Source organism: Rhineura floridana, chromosome 7 (genome assembly GCF_030035675.1).
Source record: "Rhineura floridana isolate rRhiFlo1 chromosome 7, rRhiFlo1.hap2, whole genome shotgun sequence".
NCBI classification, from domain to species: domain Eukaryota; kingdom Metazoa; phylum Chordata; class Lepidosauria; order Squamata; family Rhineuridae; genus Rhineura; species Rhineura floridana.
Genome location: NC_084486.1, coordinates 144,986,309 through 145,010,085, shown reverse-complemented (window position 1 = coordinate 145,010,085; position 23,777 = coordinate 144,986,309). Strand labels below are relative to the sequence as shown.

Genomic DNA, 23,777 nt, shown 5'->3' with positions numbered 1-23,777 from the left:
ACTGGAGATTGCTGGGGTGAAGGGCAAACTCAGCATCCAAAGACAGCACCCTTTCCTTTCCTTACTGTTTTGTTTTTTTAAATCGACGATTATTTGCAAGGGGGGAAACACTGATTTTTTTGACGCTTCTGTGAAACTAAACTTCTTTGGTTGGAGTAATGATAGTCTTTCAAGGCCAAGAAGCGACCTCTTGCCTCAGGAGACGGCAGTACAAAACCAACAGCTCGTATGGCGAAATCCATGAATGAGTTTGGAAAAAGGAGCTGCATTTTAAAAGCCACAAATAGAGCTTTGAGTCAGCCTGAACAATGCATCACCATGACCGGCAAAACCTGGAACGCAATGCTCTTGCATCAACTTAGAATTCTACGCAGGAACTTGTAATGTAACCACACGAACCCCTGCGTCCCTTAATTTTGCAACTGTGCTCACATAAAGAGTTTAATCACTGCATTACTTTTGGATCCAGCCACAGCACTTGTTTTCTCTAGGACCAATTGCAATGAACATAAATGTGGACCAGTAGCTCCCCCCAGTGGAGACTTAAGAGCCATCCTAAATGCAGTTCCTTGCCACAATGATGATGATGGACTGCCTTCAAGTCGATCCTGACTTATGGCGACCCCAACAATAGGGTTTTCATGGTAAGCGGTATTCAGAGGGGGTTTACCATTGCCTGCCTCTGAGGCTGAAAGGCAGTGACTGGCCCAAGGTCACCCAGTGAGTTTCATGGCTGTGTGGGGATTCGAACCCTGCTCTCCGAGGTCATAGTCAAACACCTTAACCACTACACCACACTGGCTCTTGCCACAGTCTCCTCTTTTTGCTTCAGAGCAGACTATGAAATGTTAAAAGAAACATTTTTTAACATTTCTTTCAAGACAACACAAAGCTACAATCATAAGACTGACTAAGTCTTGGCTCATCAAAACTAATTGGAGCAGCTGCTTGGCCCATCCACTGTAAAAGAGCTATAGATTTTAATTTTTTGACATTTCCCTAATTAGGAATGAGGGAAATTCAAACGATGGCTAGACCCAGCTGTCCACTACTGGGGGAGGAGGAAAAATATTGTATTTTTATTTATTTATTATTTGATTTATATCCCACCCTTCCTCCCAGCAGTAAGCAAACATCTAGGGCAGGCATCACTGGTGGGCCCTGCTAGTGCCCTGGGTTCATGGCAACTGCCCAGGAATGTTGGGTGCCAACACTGTCCCTGTTCTAGGGCATTTAGATGTGGAAGAAACAGCTTCACACTTCTGCCGAACAACTGGGAAACTCACTGTGCAGAGGCTGCCTTGCTGCCTTTGTGCCTAACCTACCTCAACAAGGTTGTTGGAAAGATAAGGGAGATAAGAATTATGAAGCATTCTGTATCCTCAGTGCCAATATTAATGGCTAGGGTTCCCCCCACCCCCTTGCCTTCAACCTTATCTACAGATAAAGGAGCAGATTGTTTCTTAGTGCCCTGTTCAGATTTCACTGCTGTCGTATGTGGAGACGTATCGTTGCTTAGGAAGAATCGAAACCAGGCATATTTTATCGACACCAGTGGTTCCCAAACCATTTTCCCCAGGGACCGCTTGAAAATTGCTGAAGGTCTCGGCGTACCACTTAATGGTTTTTCTGCCTGTTGCAGCAATTGTACCGCAGTGTGCTAGATGCTCTAGGATTTTTAATTGTATTTTCGTTGCTTCTTTTATGACTTATAGATTGTATTTTATTGTGTTACATTTTGAATTCCATAAATTCAAATTGTAATACAAGTAAATGCAACATATAAAAAATAAAAGCAATAAAAATATAATAAAAATATATATGAATATGTAATGTGAGGGATGTGCCACCTTGCATCTTCAACCACAAATCCACAGATATGCCACGGACCACCTGAATGGAGCTCGTGGGCCACTGGTGGTCCACAGACCACAGTTTGGAAATGCCTGCTCTACACAGCAGACTTAGCATTGTGTATTGTTGTTCCCTTACGCTTGATAACACCAAAGTGTTCAGGGTAGTAAGATAAGGACAAAAAGGGATTACAAGGAGCTCTAAAAGGACCTCTCCAAAGTGGGTGGCCCTGATTTGCCCCCTCTGATGCTTCCTTCTCAGAATCAAAGGCAGAGAAGAGAGGTACTAGCGCTTTCATCAGCATGCAAATGAAAACTGAGCCCAAGCCGCTGGCTGACCTCACCCAGTGGTTTCAGGTTGGTGTTGAAAAGCACTGGAGGCGAGATGAAACCTTGTGGCATCTGCAGTCTTCTACATCACCTTCTGGGACTGACCATGCAAGAAGGAGCAGAACCACTGAAGAACAATGTCCAGCCACTGTCCAGTGCAGGGGTAAGGAACTTGAGGGCCACATTACCTTCTAGGCAACCTTCCAGGGCCACATGTCAGTGGTGGGTGGGGCTGGAAGCAAAAGCGGGTGGAGCAACAAGTGTTAATGTATTCGCACATCACTTTCTGTTCTCCATTCAGGTAAGCCAGAAGCACAGAGTTCATTCTAGTCTGACAAAAACACTCGAGGAAGGAGGAAAGCAAGACCAGTGAGGGATGCGGAGAAGGGGTGTGGCCTGGTGAGGGGGTGTGGCCTTGGGAGATGCCCAAGAGCCAGACAGAGAGGCCCGTAGGGCCACATTTGGCCCCTAGGCCAGAGTTCCCCATCCCTGGTGTAGCGGATGTGCTGGGATACAGTGCCACAGCTTATTTCACAGCAGGGATGATGATGTCACTATTTGCCCATTCTTCTGCAATGCAAATAAATACGCTTTTCTCTGAGAGAAACCAACCAAATAAGCTAAGCGGAAGAAGAGAAAGGCTACATTAGGAAGCACAGTTCAGGGTTAATGTGACACTAAGGGTTAACCAGAGTGGGTTAACAACTGATCCTTCTTCCCAGGGAACTCTGGGAATTGTAGCTCTGTGAGGGAAATGGGGTCTCCTGACAACTCTCAGCACTCTTAACAAACTACGTTTCCCAGGATCCCTTGGGGGAAGCCATGACTGTCTGAAGTGGTGTAATAGTGCTTTAAATATATTGTGTGGATATGGCCTCAGAAGAGACATTAGTTAGGAAAAGGGTAGCTTCTCTTATTTGTCCTTGGTGGGGGGACCACTTCTTGTTGGGATTATTTATTTATTAGATTTATATCCCGCCCTTCCTCCCAGTAAGAGACCAGGGCGGCCTCGGCAACTGCCCCATAGTCAGGTAGAATGTAGTACAGTGTAGCTTGGCCCTTAGCCAATCATCTGGCAGAAGATGTGCCAAACAAAGGACAAATGAGCGCACGGAAGGTGGGCGGGCCACAGCCCACAGGAAGTGATGTAACCTGGCTGAGCAATATAAAATGGCAGACTCTCTCTTCAGTAGGTGAAGAACTGAGAGAGAGAGAGAGAGAGAGAGAGAGAGAGAGAGAGAGAGAGAAAAGTTGATTTGTCAGTTCTACCATGGGCATTTTTTTAATTGCACAATGGAACGAAGTTACTCCACTGAGCACCGGAATAATAAATATACGAGGACATTTCTGCTGAGTTTTCACGTTGGGGTTGTTGGAGGGCGGGAGTTTCCAGAGAGAAGCCAGCTCACTTGTTTTGGACACTCACACAGCTGAAGGAACAAGGCCAGGGCACCCCACTTGCGGCAGAGCCCCCTTGCCCACATTGCCTGGGGCTAGCGGAGAGGCCAGCCTTACCCCTCTGGCTTTGCAATAGAGGCCTGTGGCTGGGCATTCTACTCCCCCATTGCTCTGTTAGCCGCAGGCAGCCAACAGCTGGGCCCAGAGGGAGGCAGTGACAGAGAGGCACACGTCGAGTTAGGAAAACATGCCGTCACACTACAACAACACTGCTTGTGCATCAGTCAACACGAGTCGGCAATTCAAGTGGGGAGAAAGAGGGCAGTCACATCCAGGGCCATGCTGGGACAAGACAGCAAGTCCTGAGCAGCCCTGGCTCCCGCTGCGGCCCCAGGGAGCCGGCGACATTTAACAAGAGAATTTGCCTCAAGAACAATGCACGCTGAGGTCTCTTAGCAGTTGCTACGGGAACTATTTTAAGGCACTGGGAACAGGCGGATGATGACCTTTGGCCAGGGCGTTTGGGCCCTCTGGAAAAAGGAGGGTCTGGATAATCAAGGAGCGTTAGGATTTTAGGGCTGAAAGGGGGAAAAAACGCTTTAAAAGTTAGTCCTCAGCCTTTGATCTTTTTTTCTTTTAAAAAAACACCAAGACACAAAGGCAGTGAGCTATCACAACCCTTTTTTGGTGTGCCAATTCAAATGTTCAGCCACAATATGACACTAACCCTTCCTAGGCTGTATCACTTTAAAAAAAATTTTTTTTAAAAAAATTATCTCTCTCTTCCTCCCACCCGTCCTGTTTTATGAAGGCATCTTCATCCACTTTACAAACTTTATCATCCTAAGATTGTTTATGGTGTCATCTTCTGTTAGTCAAACACCCTTTTTACAAATGTGTCTCAACGCAATCTCAAAAAAATTAAAACAGAAAAACGACCCCCTGGACTCTGCCGCTTCCGACAACATGAGCTAAAACATCTTAAGCAGGAAATACAAAAAAAAAAATGAAAATACAAAATCTATAAAGGACAATTAATAACCGATCAGAAGAAGGAAACATTCAAAGGACTAAAGCCCACATGACTCTAATATTATATATTCCAGGGATAGGGAACCTCAGGCCTGGTGGCTGAATGAGGGCCCCCCAGGCCTCTCTATCTAGCCCTCAGAATTCTCCTCAGGCCACACTCCTCTTTGCACCCCAAATGTTTTTGTCAGACTGGAACATGCCCTTGAATTTTGAGAATGCTTCTTACTTGTTTGGATGGAGGACAGAAAGGAGTGTGCGAGGGTGTGCAAAATCCAGCCTACTGGAAGATGCATTGCTCTGTTTGCTTTTGCCTCTGGTTCCACCCACCACTGGCATGCGGCCCTTGAAAAGTTGTCCAGAAGGAAATGCGGCCCTTGAGCTGACAAAGGTTTCCCTCCTCTGCCAGACTACAATGTGATGCCAATGTACTTTACACACATGGAGAGACTGACTTCTTGATGTGCTGGAAACAACAACAAAAATGTCCACACATATCTGGATTAAAAAATACACATGAGTCCAATCAAGTAGCCTAGAGAAGAGGAGCCTGAGAGGAGACATGACAGCGCTCTCCAAATATCTGAAGGACTGTCCTGCAGGAGATGGAGCAGACTTGGGATGCATACACATCATACATTTAAAACACATCACTTCTCCCAAAGAATCCTGGGAACAATAGTTTGTTAATGGTGCTAGGAAATGTAGCTCTGTGGGGGTAAACTACAGTTCCCAGGATTATTTTTTGGGAGGTGGGGGACGGGATGTGCTTTTAATGTATGGTGCGCACACAACCTTGCTTTCTGCTGCTCCAGAGGGTGGAATGAGAAACAAGGGGTGGAAATTGCAGGGCAGCAGATTTTGGCTATATATTAGATGCTTCCTAATGGCAAGAGGTGTTCAGTAGTGGAACAGGCTTCCTCAGGAGGTGGTGGGCTCTCCTTGGGTGCAGATGTTGAAGCAGAAGCTGGCCAACCATCTAACAGAGATCATGTAGTGGCATCCTACTTTGCTGGTCCGGGGATGACCATGGAGTTTGGCTGGACTAGATGACCTCCAAGGATCCTTCCAACTCTGTGATTCTATGTATAGGCCCCTGCTGGCCTCCAGTTTTAAAACAAGCTATTTTTCCAACTAGGCAACGACTGAAAGGCCAGTAACCTTGACTCTGCCTGCCAACTCACTCCCACAGCGACTGAGAGAGAAGCGAAGAGATTTTCACCTCTTCTTTCCCAGTGCAAGCAAGAGGACAGTCCTTCCTGCCAATTCCTTAGATCTTGGTGCGTGCATGGGAGGGCGCAACCGAGGTGTGCAAGAAAAGGGGAAACTTAGTCAAAGCCTCTCTTGCCATTTACTTTGCTGGGGAGAGGAAACAGAGAGTTCTTAGCCTGTGATTCAGCTTAGGAGACAGGGAGGTAGATAATAGTGTATGTATTTGGGGGCAGGGGGGGATGTCCTTAGATAAGGATCTATGCTGGGGGTCGGGGGGGGAACTGCTGGGCTCCAGTTTTGGCCCCGGGCTTGCAGCTGCCTCTTTAAAGCACATGGCGTCCCCCAAAGAATCCTGGGAACTGCAGTTTACCCCTTACAGAGCTAAAGATCCCAACAATCTTAATAAACTACAGTTCCCAAGATTTTGGGGGAGGGGCAGCCATGTGCTTTAACATGGTGTGGATGTGGTGACAGACGGCCAGAACGATCCTTCTGAGAACAGAACGGGAAACGTCTACAACAACAAAGAACAGGCACCTCTCATCGGCCATCTCTAACAATACTGCAGGCACACAGCAAGCTATTCTCCCTTGTCTTGAGCTCACATGCCCCCAGCCACCCAGCCTGCACCACACACACGCCTAATAATCTCCTCCTAGCGATTAGGAGATGACGGTGCAGTAGACGTGCCCTCTGCTCTTGGCCTACTGTGAAGTGGCTAAGGCCTCTCCAGATTGGTAGATTTATTTATGTATTTATTTTGCAAGCGTATTCTGAAACATGTCCCTTATGCAATGATAGCGCATTAGCGGTGGGTTTGTACTGTACCATCCAGACATCATTCTGCGTCATTATTTGTCCTGCAAGGCTTCCTCAACGCTACCGCATTGTTGCCACCCAGAGGGGCGCTCTTGCACTATAGTGCAACAACAGCAGAACAAAAAATAAACTGCAACATTTGTGGCATAAGAAGTTTATTTATTAAAAGGAAACGTGTATATTTAAAAGTTTTAGGATTTCAGCAGGAAGTTGCGGGATAAGCACCGACTGGAAATAAAGTGTTATGCCCACTTTGGTCCTGCAACAGTGTTGAAAGGAGGATTACTTATAACCACCCCTGTACCATCATGAGTAGAAATAATCATGAATGCATAATAAAAAGGACGTCTAGAGGGCCTCCTAATCCTGTGACTCCCCTTTGGAGCCTACCTCTCTGCCCCAAACCAATGCATGTTGTCCTTATACACTATTAGGCCATGACAAAGCAAGTCATCATTGCACATAGTAGCATAAGAAGCTTATACTGAGTTGGTCCATCTACCTCAGTACTGTCTCCACTGAACGGCAGTGGCTCTCTAGGGTTTCAGACAGAGGACATTTCCAGCCCTACCTGGAGATTGCACCTGGGGCCTTCTGTATGCAAAGCAGAACACAACACCCCAATCCTTCGAGAACTTCATTGGCTCCCGATAGTGTTGCGGGTGAAGTTTAAAATACTAGCTTTAACTTGTAAGTCCTTTTTTGATGCTGGTCCAATCTATTTGAAGAACAAACTCTCTCTTCTTGGAGCAGATAGGCGTACGAGGTCCTCAGCCACTAGACTTTTTGTGGTTCCATCTATCAGAGCGGCCAGATTAAGTGGTACTAGATCTAAAGCCTTCTCCATTGTAGCTCCCACGCTATGGAACACCTTACCAGTTGATACTCGCTTAGCCCCTTCACTTTTGGGTTTTCGGACGCAGTTGAAGACATGGCTTTTTGTACAGTCAGATGAATGAACATGCCACAGTTAGGTGGCTAAGGGGGTGGTCTGATTTTTGGGGTCTTATGTGAACAGTATTTTTATTATGTACCTGTTGATTTTTATTTTGATGTTGTTTTTGTATTTTTATTCCTTTGTATGTCGCCTAGAGTGACAGGTTGTCCTGCCAGATAGGCATTGAATAAATTTTAGATAATAATAATAATAATAACAGATGCTCTACCACTGAACTACGGCCCTTCCCCAGATGGGTACATACAGATATAAAGCATGAGGACCAAAATGGGAAGAAAGAGCACAGCCTCCTTCCAAAGGACACGCCCCTCACAGACAAGGCAGGAGTGCCTGGGACCTCTGGCAAATTTTCTGGGGAAGCTTCCACCACAGGAGATGGTGCGAAAGCTCTCTGACCTTGTGTTCCTCCAAGTGCCCAATAAAAAGCCGCGCGAAACTGTATCTCCCTCTGGCTCAATGTGCTTGCATGCCCCGCTTATGTCAAGGATTCAGCCAGGGGCGGTGTGCTGGTCAGGCTGAGGTCATGAATACTCTTGACTATTGTTACAGGATGCTGAGAGCGTTCGCTCCAAAAACAAGACAGAGAGAGAGAAGCTAAGCGAGAAGGGAAGGCAGAAGCAACAGAAAGGTCAGCTGAACATGGGAGGACACCTGTGCCAGAAATGCCAGGTGTGGATAACTACAACATTACAGTGGACAAAGCAACAGTGTGCACAAGAGAAGGTACCCTAGAACTACCCAGCATGCAGTGATTCATGAATAAAGGGAGTGACATAAGCAACGGAAAAAGTCTGGTTTGGTTCATTTGAAACAAACACTGAATGCAGAGTCACATGCCGATTCTTAAGAAGCACGCACATGCATCTGTGCACAGGCATGAGAAAAGGCTCAGAGTGCACCAAGTGGCTGCATTGACTTATCAGGGAGTAAGAGCTGGTGCAAAAGATGAATCCTCATACTACTAGCTCAGCACAGTGGTAAATAAGGGGGAGCATGGGAAGTGAAAGGGGAGCATGGGAAGTGATCTGGGGAAAGGCAATACATCTTTTCCCAGGAGGCCCCCCCCCCCAGTGAATGGCTGGAGTCAACAACACAGCTTGCATCAGTCTTAATGCTGTTCTGAGTCAACTTCCTTGGGCAGATGCGCCCTCCACATTTGGACTGAGATGACTACAAAACAATAGAACAGAGCACCTCAAGCCCTCCCAAAATCTGATCTGCGCTGTTTGCATGTGCGTTTACAAAGGACGAAAAATAGAGCATATAGCAAGGCAGAAATTTATCAGTGTGTAACAAAAACACCGGCTTGTGTCTTCCACAGGGGCATGAAAGGCTGAGGATGAATTTGCACAACGCCGACCATGCCTTTGAATGCAGATTTTGCACTATGTACACCGATCTCTGACAAGTCAAATTGCAGGCCTAGGACACATGCCCCCCCCTCAGTTGCCCACATTCAAAGAAGCAGCAGGGACTTATGAACACACATCTTCACCCTCCAATTCTCCCTGCTCCCCAGCACATGGCAGGCTTCTTACTACGGCAACGTGCACAGCGGCTCTGGTCGTACTCCAGCAGCTCAGAGGGGCGGAGGCACTCCTTCGGAGACAATTTCCAGCGCTCCTTCTGCAGGCGGATGCGGGCTGCTTCATCCTTGGCGTAGGCTCCTAAGTCCTGCGTGTAGCGGCCATACATCTGGGGAGGAAATGAAAAGGGAAAGGGTGAAGGGCATTGCCAGGCACGTTAAAGAGAAGACGGATTGACTCGACACCACGTGGAGATCAGGAAGAAGCACCTCCTTGCCGTTGGGACCCAACCATCAATTTCCAATTGGTGGAGGGGGGCTGCCTGCTATGTGTAACAAGTAGTCCATAAAACTAGCCCAGCAATGTTCAGGAGAATGCCTGTATGCGGGCAGGAGTTGTGGAGAGGAAGGGTAGCGACCGGAAGCCACGAAATCCGCCCCTGTATTCCAGATGTCCAGATGCATGCTGAGGTTATTTGCACAAAATGCACTCAGTACATACTCAGTGCTGCACTGGAGTCCTCCTGGATCTGACCAAGATCCAGCATTTTGTTCTCCCAGAGACCAACCACTGGGAAGCCCACAAGCAGGACCTGAATGCAACAGCCACCCTCCTGCTGTTGTTTCTCAGGGACTGGCATTCAGATGCCTTCGATCTTCAAGGCGGCATAAGCCGTCGTGAGCAGAAGCCATTGATTAGTCTTGACCTCCCTCCCACAGCAGTCAATTCCTCAAGATTAACTCTGCAGTGTGTGAAGCCCTCTTATTCTGAGTGTCTGTTACTTTAAAATGCCCCAGGGCTGAGGAGCCAAGGAGTACCAGCACCATTGGATCATTTCTAACAAGAGGTGCCGGCCTCCATCCTGCTTCAAAGCAACACCCTCTCCGACCTGCATCTCCTCCTTCCTAATCCAGATGCAGATGTAGCTCAATGGCTGGACACCTGCTTTGCATGCGGAAGGTCCCAGGTTCAACCACTGGCAGCATCACCAAGCAGAACTGGGAAAGGCTCCCTGTCTGAAACCCTGGGCAGCCACTACCAGTCAGTGAAGACAATACTGGGTTAAACAGACCAGTGGCCTGACTTGGTATACGGGAGCGTCTTATATGTAAAATGGAAACGGACTACCTTCAAGTCGATCCCGACTTATGGCTACCTCATGAATGGGGTGTTCATGGTAAGCGGTATTCAGAGGGGTTTTTCCATTGCCTCCCTCTGAGGCTAGTCCTCCCCACCTGGCCAGGGCCTGCTCAGCTTGCCACAGCTGCACAAGCCAGCCCCTTCCTTGTCCGCAACTGCCAGCTGGGGGGCAACTGGGCTCCTTGGGACTCTGCCGCTTGCCCACGGCTGCACAGGTGGCAGGGCACATAGCCCCTGAGCCACTCCCTGTGGGGTGATCTTTACCTGGCTTTGACACCCAGGAGACACAAGCGGGGATTTGAACTCACAGACTCTGGACTCCCAGCCAGGCTCTCCTCCCCATTGTGCTATACCAGCTTTTCCAGCTTCATATATAGGATGTGGTAAATTCATGGTGGATAAGGCTATCAGTGGCTACTAGCCACAATGGCTGTGTTCTTCCTCCACTGTCAGAGGCAGCTGGATTAACCCAGGCAGCTACCAAATCTTGTCTCCTTCCCAACAAAAAGTTTTTTTCATGATTTTCCGAGGATCCTCATCCGTTGAGCCCCACTCCTGCTATGCAACCCTGACATGTAGCTGGTATTATGGCAACATGCTCAGTCAGTCTTAAAGACTGAAACATGGTGTACAGGGATCCATTAAAGATCTCAGTAGGAATTACTGTCCACTGTTGGAGGCAGTATGCCTCTGAATACCAGGAGGGGAGAGTGCTGCTGCACTCAGGCACTGCTTGTGGGCTTCCCAGAGGCATCTGGTTGGCCACTGTGAGAACAGGATGCTGGACTAGATTGGCCACTGGCCTGATCCAGCATCCAAGCTCTTCTGATGTCTTGATATTTTAGGTGGCAACCAGTAGTGCGGTGGCAATTTCAGCAGGGCAGGGTCCCTTCATGATCGTCACAGCCACATCCCCCTTTTTGCTGCTGGGTTGAGAATGAGATCCTTGTGAATGCCATCTCTCACAACAACAGATGTTCCTGGAAGCCAATAAATGTGAAAAGGGAGAGTGTTAGCTGCTGAGAAGAGTCTTCTCAGTGGCTGACTCACCTTCTCTCACTCTGATTGCCTCCAATCGGCAGGAAAGGACAAGGAAGCATGTTAGAAGACTCTTCTCAGTGGCTAACACTCTCCCCTTTCGTGCTAATTGGCTCATAGGATGCTGGTGACAAAGGGACCCTGCTCCCAAAAATGTAAGGGGTCTAAGAACCCCTGAGACCCCAGACGACTACACCCCTGGTGGCGACCCACTCTATCAAAGTAGCAACTTGACAGCATGAGCCATAGGGAATGCTCTTGCATCCACTTCGCTTCCTTCTGCAGTCCCTTCACCCCATGCAAGGAGCCAAGCACAGGTGGCCCGGTCCCACTCTGTCTGCCCACATCAGCCACAACAAAGAGAAAGTCTTTTGCTCCCAGCAGTGTCAGCCGGGCTGTGCCTCTTCTATTTGGCCCCAAAGACCAGAACTTCTGAAATAAAAATACACAGCATGGGGAGGAATAATATACATGTATGTGTGTGTGTGTATCTGCTATCATAAAATCAATGGCGGCAAAAAAGTTAACCTCCAGTGCCCTGGAGCAGCAGCGCACCAGGTGGAAAGCTACCGAATGATATTAATAAAATTCCGTATTGAACCAAGCACCCCCACATCCCTTTGCTTGGCATCTCCAGTGGTTTTTCATCCCCTGGGAAGACAGTTAGAAGGTGGGAACAAACTTCCTTCTCACTGAACTGGGTAGAATATTGCTTGCATATTTCTCCTTCACTCGGCATAAAACAAAAGGACTAAAAACTTCAGCTTTCATTAGGAAAAAATTAAAACAAAACAAAATTTAGGGAAAGGACCAGGAATATTCCAGAGGAGGCCAGCACAGCTCCTTCCAAGCTGCAGCTCTGCCTCTCGGAGGGACATAGGAAAATGCCTTATACAGAGTCAGACCACCGGCTCTCCAGGGTTTCAGGCGGGGGTCTCTAATGGCCCTTCATGGATATGCTGGGGATTGAACCTGGGGCCTTCTGCACACAAAGCAGACGCTCTGCCCTGGAAGCCGAGCAGTTCCGTCAATGGGGGGCAGGGGGGGGAAGCAAAGGGATAGGTCAAGGCAAAGCAAACACAGAGGCCTCTTCCCTGTCCAGGGAGGCATCTAGAGCCCCATCCAGAACAATGCCGGGCAGATAAGGAGGCTGCCCGGCTGATCAATAGCCATTGTTCCCCAGTGCAATGCTACTCCCAGCACTGAGGCCGGAAACAGGCCAGCTGAGGCTTGCTGGCACTGGCGAATGGACCACCCACGCAACCTGATGTCACCAATGGCCATATGAGCCTGTGTGGGGTGGCGGGGCCAGGCAGCAAAGAGGTGGCCATAAATCAGGTAGCTTTAGAGAAGCCCCTGCTCTCTCAGCCTCAGCCTTGCCATATGTAATATGGGCATGGAAACATTCTTTGTGGCAGTTTTGTGCAGAGAGGACCCCTTCACAAACGGGGTTGGGGGTTGGCTCAGATGACCTCTAGAAGTCTCTTCCCAGCCCCAGGATCCTCCGGCAGGGTCCTTCAACCGGGAAACAATCATTGAGGGGTCAGTGGCTGCATTCAGCTGGTTCTTTTAGGCCCTGCCAAGGATTAAACTCCCTGGCTTCCTTTCCCTCTGCCCCAGGTCTGGAATAGCAAAAGAGCCAGGAGAAGTTTGCAAGGCAGGCAGGAAAGGCAGGGAGAACAGTGGGAGGCTTCAGCTAGAGGAGAGATTTGGGGTCCCTCCAAAATGTCCTTCTGATCGTGCATTCATGATGATTTGTGCTCACGGTGGTATTGGTGTGGTTACTGGTTATATTCTTTCAGCCCTGTTTGTGCCTGCAAAAGCTTCCAAACGGGCATACTCCTTTGTTTCCAGTCAGTGTAACTTCCGATAACTTTTCATACTCCAAATATTCTGGGAGAGTGTTTTTGTTTTGTTTTGTTCCGCTTTCGTTGCATATAGGACAAAGGTGCCCCTCCAGACAGCAATAATGCTGTCACATTAAGGAAGCATTGCAGAACTATTCATAAAGAAGCAGAATGATGGGTGGATGCGTTCCAGCATAAATCCACCACTAATGCACTATAATTGCATCAATGATATGTTGCACAATGCACCTACACAAAAAAGCCAGCCTCAAGAGGCCCCATGGTCATGGGTCATGTGGAGAAAAAAACAGAGGTCTGACAGTTTTGGCAGAGGGAGAGGTGCAGCCTTTGATAATTTCCCCGAGACCAGCCTTTCTCTAATTCATGCCCTCCAGATGTTTTGGACTACAACTCCCATCAGCCCCTGCCAGCATGGCTACAGGGTGGTGGGATCAAGTAAAGGAAGGCTGCCCAAGTACCTGCTAAATTCAATACGGATGAGAAAAGAGCCCCTGGAACTCCTAGGGACTTGAGATTCATCACCACAGAACCCTCTCTTTTCCTCAGAAACCAGCTACCTTAAAGAATACAAACTTGTTTTGCTTTTTCAAATTAGAAAAGCTCAGACTTTTCACACCACACATCAGATTGCAGACTTGTGAACACATCTTACAAACTTGCAGAGCACATGTTCACCAGCACAAAATGCTGGGGAGGGGAAACCCAAAACTCAAAATGTGAGAACCGACTCTAGACTGTTTCCTCCCCCCCACTGGGGCCTTCCCTGTCCCTCAGTATAGGAGCCCCCTTCCCAAGCTCAACCCTTCCTCCCTGAGCACTAGGCCTGCTTAGCGGGGACATCTTTGTAGCAGTGGTGTCCACATAGGGCTCTGGGACCACTTCCAGACAACCTGCTTATTAAGCATTCACCCTGATTTGTTTTCACAAGGTTTGAGGGGTGGTTACATGACGTTGGCCATTTACTGAACATTCACTCTGATTTGTTTGCCAGCTCAGTGACGCTACGTCAAAGCAAATATTCTCCCACACTTTCCAGTGCATCTTCCCGTCACCCTTCTTCTTGCAAAAATCCGGTTTTGGGGAAGAAGCAAGTTTGTTGAACAAGCTTTAATTGTGCAACCTGAATTTGCTAGTATGGGACTGAATCCCACCAGAAAACAAACCTGTTCACCAAGCACGCATTCTGATTTGTCTGCAATGAGATTAGGTGACGGTGGTTACTTAATGAGCATCCATTGTGATTTGTTTGCAGGGAGCTTAGATGACGTTGCGTCAAAGCAAGTATTGTCCCACACTTTCCAGTGCAATTTCCCATCACCTGCCTTAGTGCAAAAAGTGAGATCTTTTCGGGAAGCAGGTTTGTTGTGCAAGACCTTTCAATAAAGTGTAATTGTACAACCTGAATTTGCTGGTATGAGACTGAAACACACTCAAAAATAGCAACAGCCCAGAATCACACTGGGTCTTGCTTTGCCTTCAGAACAACTCACACTAATTAACAGGGACCTCAGAGAACACTCTGTAAACCGCTACATTCATGGAAGCTCAAACATCAAGGGTGCCTAGAGAGGCGCTGCTCCACATTTTTGGAATTCCTGCCCCCTCCTCAAACTGCGAGCCTGAATAATAAAACCACCTAACGGTTTAATCCCCACATACCCAAAGTTCAGGAAACACTGGCAGAGATTTGTTCTAGATTACAACTTCTTGTTATGTGCCTTCAAGCTGATTACGATTTATGGCGACCCTATGAATCAGCGACCTCCAAAAGCATCTGTCGTGAACCACCCTGTTCAGATCTTGTAAGTTCAGGTCTGTGGCTTCCTTTGTGGAATGAATCGATCTCTTGTTTGGCCTTCCTCTTTTTCTACTCCCTTCTGTTTTTCCCAGCATTATTGTCTTTTCTAGTGAATCATGTCTTCTCATGATGTGTCCAAAGTATGATAACCTCAGTTTCATCATTTTGGCTTCTAGTGATAGTTCTCGTTTCATTTGTTCTAACACCCAATTATTGGTCTTTTTCATGGTCCATGGTATCTGCAAAGCTCTCCTCCAACACTACATTTCAAAGGAGTTGATTTTTCTCTTATCCGCTTTTTTCACTGTCCAACTTTGACATCCATACATAGAGACCGAGAATACCACGGTCTGAATGATCCCGACTTTAGTGTTCACTGATACATCTTTGCATTTGAGGACCTTTTCTAGTTCTCTCATAGCGGCCCTCCCCAGGCCTAGCCTTCTTCTGATTTCTTGACTATTGTCATTTTGGTTAATGACTGTGCCAAGGTATTGATAATCCTTGACAAGTTCAATGTCCTTGTTGTCAACTTTAAAGTTACATAAATCTTCTGTTGTCATTACTTTAGTCTTCTTGACGTTCAGCTGTAGTCCTACTTTTGTGCTTTCCTCTTTAACTTTCATCAGCGTACATTTCAAATCATTACTGCTTTCTGCTAGTAGTATGGTATCGTCTGCACATCTTAAATTATTGATATTCCTCCAATTTTCACACCTCCTTCATCTTGGTCCAATCCCGCTTTCCGTATGATATGTTCTGGTATTGATTAAATAAATTGGGTGATAAAATACACCCGTCTCACACCCTTTCCAATTGGGAATGAATGGGTTGTTCCATATACTGTCCTTACAGTAGCCTCTTGTCCAGAGTATAGGTTGCGCATCAGGACAATCAGATGCTGTGGCACCCCTATTTCTTTTTAAGCATTCCATAGTTTTTCATGATCTACACAATCAAAGACTTTGCTGTAATCTATAAAGCACAGGGTGATTTCCTTCTGAAATTCTTTGGTCCATTCCATTACTCTTCTTGACGTTCAGTTGTAGTCCTGCTTTTGTGCTTTCCTCTTTAACGTTCATCAGCATTTGTTTCAAATCATTACAGTAGGGCCCTGCTTCTCGGTGCTCCGCTTTTCGGCGTTCTGTTAATACGGCACCAGCGAGGCGATCACCTGGAGGGGGGCTGGAGCTCTCCGCACTCCAGCTGATCGCACTGGAGGAGAAGATCAGCTGTAGCGTACTACAACTGATCTCCTCCTCGGGGGCAGTCAGACTTGCTGATCGTGCAGGAGGAGGGGAAGATCGGCTGTAGCATGCTACAGCTGATCATCTCCTCCTCTGGGGCAGTCAGACTTGTGCACTCCAGCTGATCGTGCCTGAGGAGGGGAAGATCTGATCTTCTCCTCCTCTGGTGCGATCAGTGGGTTAGGTTCCAGACCCCCATGCTACAGCTGATCCGCTCTTTGGTGGTTTTAGCTTTCCGGCGGGGGTCTGGAACCTAACCAGCCATACAAGTGGGGCCCTACTGTACTGGTTTCTGCTAGTAGTATGGTATAGTCTGCATATCTTAAATTACTGATATTTCTCCCTCCAATTTTCACACCTCCATCTTGGTCCAATCCTGCTTTCCATAGGATATTTTCTGTGTATAGATTAAATAAGGTGATAAAATACACCCCTGTCTCACACCCTTTCCGACTGGGAACCAGTCAGTTTCTCCGTATTCTGTCCTTACAGTAGCCTCTTGTCCAGAGTATAGGTTGCGCATCAGGACAATCAGATGCTGTGGCACCCCCATTTCTTTTAAAGCATTCCATAGTTTTTCATGATCTACACAGTCAAAGGCTTTGCTGTAATCTATAAAGCACAGGGGATTTTCTTTTGAAATTCCTTGCTCCGTTCCATTATCCCACGTATGTTTGCAATATGATCTCTGGTACCTCTTTGCTTTTTAAATCCAGCTTGGACATCTGGCATTTCTTGCTCCATATATGGCAAGAGCATTCGTTGTAGAATCTTGAGCATTACTTTACTTGCATGGGATATTAAGGCAATAGTTCGGTAATTACTGCATTCCCTGGGATCCCATTTCTTTGGAATTGGGATGTATATTGAACACTTCCAGTCTGTGGGCCATTATTTAGTTTTCCATATTTCTTGACAGATCTTAGTCAAAATTTGGACAGATTCAGTCTCAGTAGCTTGTAGCAGCCCTATTCGTATGTCATCTATTCCTGGTGATTTGTTTCTTACAAGTATTTTAAGAGCAGCTTTCACCTCACATTCTAAAATTTCTGGTTCTTTATCATACGGTTCCTCCATGAATGAATCTGTCATCCTTGCATCTCTTTTATATAATTATTCAGTGCATTGCTTCCATCTTCCTTTAATTTCATCTCTGTCAGTCAGTATGTTCCCCTGTTGATTATTCACCATCCCTACTCTTGGTTTGAATTTCCCTTTCTCTAATCTTTTGGAATAGGGCTCTTGTTCTTCCCTTTTTGTTGTCCTCTTCTATTTCTATACAATAACTATTGTAATAGTTCTTTTTGTCCCTACATACTATTTCTCTTGTATTTCTGGCCCCTGCGCTGTGGTCTTTTGTGTGCCAGGTAAAGACATTTTCTTACTTTCCCAGGCTTTTAAAGTTTTGGTGCTGTTCAAAGTTGTGTTATTGGCCAGCATCCAACGAAACAGTTCCATGGCACACAGCCTTTTAGCTGTGCAATCGAACTCCGTGCTCTCTCTCTGCTCCCTGCATGACCCCTAAACCTGTGCTAGCCGTTGAACTGTTTAGCCAGATGCCACTTATTACTTTCTCTGCTGCTTTCATCCCCACCATTCCACACATCACATTGTCCATGATTTCTGGGATTCCCACACTTCTGTTAACTGCAGCACAGCCTGAGTCAGGGAATCCTGGGACACAGTCACTCCACCTGCCGGATAACGTCACCGCTGTGGGGGTATGTGAATGTGTGTGCTCAACGCTGCACCAAACCTCCTCTGGACAAGAAGCTCAAATGCACCCAACATGGTGCCTTAATTTCCCCAGGCACACTTCATGTCCTCTCCTGGCACATAATTTGGAATCGGTAATCCAATCACAAAATCATCCAGGCACAAGGACAAGCCTGCCTCCAGGGATGTTGTAGCCTGCCAGAGATGATATTGGACTACCATCCTTGTTGGCCACTGGCTATGCTGGCTGGAGCCAGTGGGAGCTGGAGTCCAAGAACATCTGGAGGCCATCAGTTGCCCATCCTTGGGCTAGTCCATGTTGACTCCCAGGCTGTAGCTGGCCACAGAGGTGTGGACACGTGCACCAGACACAGGATTTCACCTCTGGCACGCACATGAAAAGCCCACTTATGGCAGCGCTCCAGAAACAGAGTCTTCACATCAGGGGTGGGGAACCTTTGCCAGCCCAAGACCCACATTCTCTTCTGGGGCCCACATATCAAGTGTGGACGGGGCCAGAAACAAAAGTGGGCACAGCAATGAATATAAATGTTACCTTTGTACTGTAGGCTAGCTTCTAAACAGATTCACAGAAATGCACACCTCTCCATCCTCCATCCATATAAGCAAGAGTTAAACAGCAAAGGAGGACAGGAAGCAAGGCGAGTGAGGGCCGTGGCCTGGGGCAAGATGGTGCAGCTGAGGAGGGGGTTGAGTAGCTGGGGAGAGTCCAAAGGGCTAAACAGACAAGTCTGGAGGGCCAAATTTGGAATTCTACCTGGAATTCTGCCTGTAGGGGCAGAGGAACCCTATGGTAAGAACAGCTCAAATGCAGAGGCTGGAGCCAGGCTTCTCCTGCACCCAGATTGTCACATAAGTAAGCAACAGCTCTCTTCCCCCCCCCCCACCGCTGCATACTGCCTCCGACAGTGGAGGGAGAGGATAGTCATCATGGCTAGTAGCCACTGATGCCCTTGTCCTCCATGAATTTGTCTAATCCTCTTTTAAAGCCATCCGAATTGGTGGATTGAAATGTGGTGTTGGAGAAGAGCTTTGCAGATACCATGGACCGTGAAAAAGACCAGTAATTGGGTGTTAGAACAAATTAAACCAGAACTGTCACTGGAAGCTAAAATGATGAAACTGAGGTTATCATACTTTGGACACATCATGAGAAGCCATGATTCACTAAAAAAGACAGTAACGCTGGGAAAAAGAGAAGGGAGTAGAAAAAGAGGAAGGCCAAACAAGAAATGGATTGATTCCATAAAGGAAGCCACAGACCTGAACTTACAAGATCTGAACAGGGTGGTTCACGACAGATGCTACTGGAGGTCGCTGATTCATAGGGTCGCCATAAGTCGTAGTCGACTTGGAGGCACATAACAACAACAACAAGTTGGTGGCTGTCACTGCGTCTTGAGGGAGCAAATCCCGCAGTCTAACTACGTGCTGTGTGAGAACTAGTTGCCTGAATTCAGCTTCATTGGTTGCCCTCCCCCAAATTCTAATACTGTGAGAGAGGAGAAAAAACTCCTCTCCCCACCCACCCCACCCCCCAAAAGCGACACTGAGCTAAAGAACCTCTAATGGTAACACGGAAGGCTCAAAATACTCCAGGGACAATTCCAGTCCTGGAGGGCAGAGTGGAAGAGGCTCAGGTGTCAAAAGCAAGTTCAGTGTCAAAAAGAAATAATGTTCAGGAAGGTTGGGGGGAGAGTGGCTGCCCGTTTTCCACGTTGCTAGATTCAAGCATTCACTGTTCAAAGAAGGGGGGGGGAACCACCTGCCTTTCTTCTCTCTGGCATAATTTCCTGGTCTGTCCCTGGCCCGGAGTGCCAAGAGCGCTAGATACAAAGGAACAGGAGCAGAAAATCTGTGTCATGCTGAATTTATTCAACAAATCTCTCCCAGGCCGCTCTAATCAGTCCCAATCGGCTGCACGGGGGAACAACGGGAGCTTGTAAACTTTAATCCCAAAGGACCTTCTTTGCCAAAGGACAGCTACGGTGGATATAATTCTATTCAGAAGTATTTTCTCAGCATAACAGTCAGTGTTCATTTTTTTAGGACAGCCTTTCCATGCTAAGGTGGCTGGTGGAGGATCCGACTGCCCACCATGGAACCCTGCAAAGGATTCTGGGAGATGTTCTGATGTGTACATTCCAGGACCAAAGAGGACAATTATGTTAAATCCATGAATGACTGAATGCATCTATTTTGTTCCTTTTTGAAAGACGGTAGCTGCACCCGGGACGGTAGCCCCACCAAGGAACGGAAAATCAGGAATGAGATCTCTGCTGTCAGAAGCAGTATGCCTGTGAATATGAGTTGCTGGGAATCTCTTGGGGGGAGAGGGCTGTTGCATTCAGGTCCTGACTGCAGCCTTCTCACAGGCATCAGGTTACCCATTGTGAGGACTGGATGCTGGACTAGATGAGCCATTGGCCTGATGCAGGAGGTTCTTACGTTCTTCTGGTAGCATACAAGGAGGGGAGATTTAACCCTTTCACCTTGTGTCACACTCCCAAGAAAAATTACCCTTCTCTTATAAAGCTATTTCCCCCCACCCACAAAGAAGGTGGCTGTGGCAGTTTCCTCCTGCGGTCTACCACAGCTTTGGTTTTGTTGCGGTTATGTGCCTTCAGGTAGATTACAACTTATGGCGACCCTATGAATCAGCAACCTCCAAGAGCATCTGTCGTGAGCCACCCTGTTCAGATATTGTAAGTTCAGGTCTGTGGCTTCCTTTATGGAATCAATCCATCTCTTGTTGGGTCTTCCTGTTTTTCTACTCCTTTCTGTTTTTCCCAGCATGATGGTCTTTTCTAGTGAATCATGTCTTCTCATGATGTGTCCAAAGTAAGATAGCCCCAGTTTCATCATTTTGGCTTCTAGTGATAGTTCTCGTTTCATTTGTTCATTTGTTATTGGTCTTTTTCATGGTCCATGGTATCTGCAAAGCTCTCCTCCAACACCACATTTCAAATGAGTTGATTTTTCTCTTATCCACCTTTTTCACTGTCCAACTTTCACATCCATACATAGGGAATACCATGGTCTGAATGATCCTGACTTTGGTGTTCAGTGATACATCTTTGCACTGGAGGATGTTTTCTAGTTCTCTCATAGCTGCCCTCCCCAGCCCTAGCCTTCTTCTGATTTCTTGACTATTTTCTCCATTTTGGTTAATGACTGTGCCGAGGTATTGATAATCCTTGACAAGTTCAATGCCCTCATTATCAACTTTAAAGTTACATAAACCCTCCATTGTCATAACTTTAGTCTTCTTGACGTTCACCTGTAGTCCTGCTTTTGTGCTTTCCTCTTTAACTTTCAACAGAATTTGTTTCAAATCATTACAGCTTTCGTAAATAAAAGGTAAATGTACTGGCTTCAAGTCGATTCCGACTTATGGCAACCCTATGAATTTTCATGAGGCTGAGAGGCAGTGACTGGCCCAAGGTCACCTGGTGAGTTTCATGGCTGTGTGGGGATTCGAACCGTGGTCTCCCAGGTCGTAGTCCAACGCCTTAACCGCTATGCCACATTTGGTACAGGGGATTAAAAAGAATCAGGACTACAATGCAAGGGGAAAGGGTTTTCTCCTCTTCCTGGCATATTGCAGCCTCAGTCCTCATTGCACCTCCCTATGGCTGCTATTTAAAAGATTCCCTTCTGCCCCCCCCCCAAAAAAAAGACCCACTAAATCAGCCTTTCCCAACTAGTGGGCCACCAGATGTTGTTGGACCACAACTCCCATCAGCCTCAGCCAGCATTGCCGATGGTCAGGAAAGATGGGAATTGTGGTCCAACAACATCTGGTGGCCCACTAGTTGGGAAAGGCTGCACTAAATCATGCACCTAACCAGTTGCCTATTTTGGCCCTCAGTTCACAAGCCAGGCCTCTTGAAAGTTCACATATGAACATAACAAGCGCCTGCTTGATCAGGCCAGTGGCTCATCTAGTCCAGCAACCTGTTCTCACAGTGGCCAACATATGCCCTCATGGGAAGCCCACAAGCAAGACCTGAGTGCAAGAGCACTCTTCCATCCTGCATTTTCAAGCAAGTGGTATCTGGAAGCATACTGCCTCCATCTATGGAGGCAGAGCACAGCCATCATGGCTAGTAGCCACTGATAGCCTTTTCCTCCATGAATTTGTCTAAGGGAGCGAGCCTTCTCAGTGGTGGCCCCCAAATTATGGAATGATCTTTTCGATGAGGTGCACCTGGCACCAACATCTTTTCGGCGCCAGATCAAGACTTTCCTCTTTTCTCCCAGGCATTTAAGCATGTGTTTTTAAATTGTTTTTTTAAGAAGTGTTTTTAAATTTGTATATTTGTTTTTAATGTTTTTAATTGTTGTAAACCACCCAGAAAGCTTCGGCTATGGGGCAGTATACAAATGTTTGTTTAATTAATTAATTAATTAATTAATTAATTAATTAAGAAAGAAAGGATACAGACACACTTACTATACTGCCGCTCCAGTGTTTCTCCGCCTCTCTTTTGTGAAAACAGGGGCACACAACACTAGTCAAACCCTGTCCCTTTTTACTGTAAAACTTGGTGGGATCAGCTTGAGTGTGTGTGTTTTTAATTTGCTTCAGACAAGATTCTGCAACTGATTAGCAGATCAACCTGTTGGCCTTCCCGGTGTGACCAATGGACATGCTTTGCTGTAGGCAAGCGCTCACAGCCTTTTAAAGCCATCCAAGTTGGTGGCCATCACTGCTTCTTGTGGGAGCAAATTCCTTAGTATAACTATGCGCTGAGTAAAGAAGTACTTCCTTTTGTCTGTCCTGAATCTTCCAACATTCAGTTTCATTGGATGTCTACAACTTCTAGTGTTAGGAGAGAGGGAGAAAACCTTTTCAATATCCATCTCCTCCATGTCATGTATAATTTGGTACACTTCTATCATGCCACCTCTTACTAGTCTTTAGTCTAAACTAAAAAGCCCCAAATGCTGCAACATTTCCTCATAGGGGAGTCGCTTCATCCCCTTGATCATTCTGGTTGCCCTTTTCTGAACCTTTTTCAGCTCCGCAAAATCCTTTTTGAGGTAAGGCAACCAGAACTGTACACAGTATTTCAAATGCAGCCACACCATAGATTTACATAATGGCATTATGGTATTGGCAGTTTTATTTTCAGTTCCTTTCCTAGTGATTCCTAGCATGGAATTTGTCTTTTTCACAGCTGCCGCACACTGGGTCGAGATGTTCATTCAGCTATTCACTATGACCCCAAGGCCTCATTCCTGGTCAGTCACTGCCAGTTCAGACCCCATCAACGTATATGTGAATATAAGTTTTTTTGCTCCAGTATGCATAACTTTACACCTGTTCACACTGAATTACATTTGCCATTTTACCGCCCATTCACTCCGTTTGCAGAGGTCTTTTTAGAGTGCTTCACAATCCCTTTTTTTTAAAACAACCCTGAACAACTTAGTATCATCAGCAAACCTGGCTGCCTCACTGCTCATCCATAACCCTAGATCGTTTATGAACAAGTTCAAAAGCATAGGTCCCAATACCAATCCTTGGAGGACTCCACTTTCTACATCCCTCCAATAGGAGAACTGTCCATTTATTTCTGCTCTCTGGTTCCTGTTACTTAACCTCATCGTGTGTGAACTGAGCACAGCCCCTAAAACCAACCTTGCAAATAAGACCACAAAAGTTACTAGCCTGCAAAAACAAAAGAAAACAAAAAACCGGCTAGCTTGATGAAAAGCTGGCAGAGGGGCAGCACAGAACTCAGTCCATCCTCCACAAACTGTTGGGTTTCTGTGCTAAGAGGGCGGCGGGAGGCAAGTCTTCCTTTCTCTAGCAAAC

At 46.8% G+C, this 23,777-nt stretch overlaps 1 protein-coding gene across 3 annotated transcripts in view; it reads right to left on the bottom strand.

Annotated features, from left to right (window-relative positions):
- Nucleotides 1–23,777, bottom strand: part of CLCN2 (chloride voltage-gated channel 2) — a 99,000-nt gene that overhangs the window by 42,739 nt on the left and 32,484 nt on the right. For all 3 annotated transcript variants that reach the window (XM_061637447.1, XM_061637448.1, XM_061637449.1), the window contains exon 2: nucleotides 9,138–9,294. In XM_061637447.1, the coding sequence (XP_061493431.1) occupies nucleotides 9,138–9,294 (157 nt within the window). The remainder of the gene's footprint in view (nucleotides 1–9,137; nucleotides 9,295–23,777) is intronic.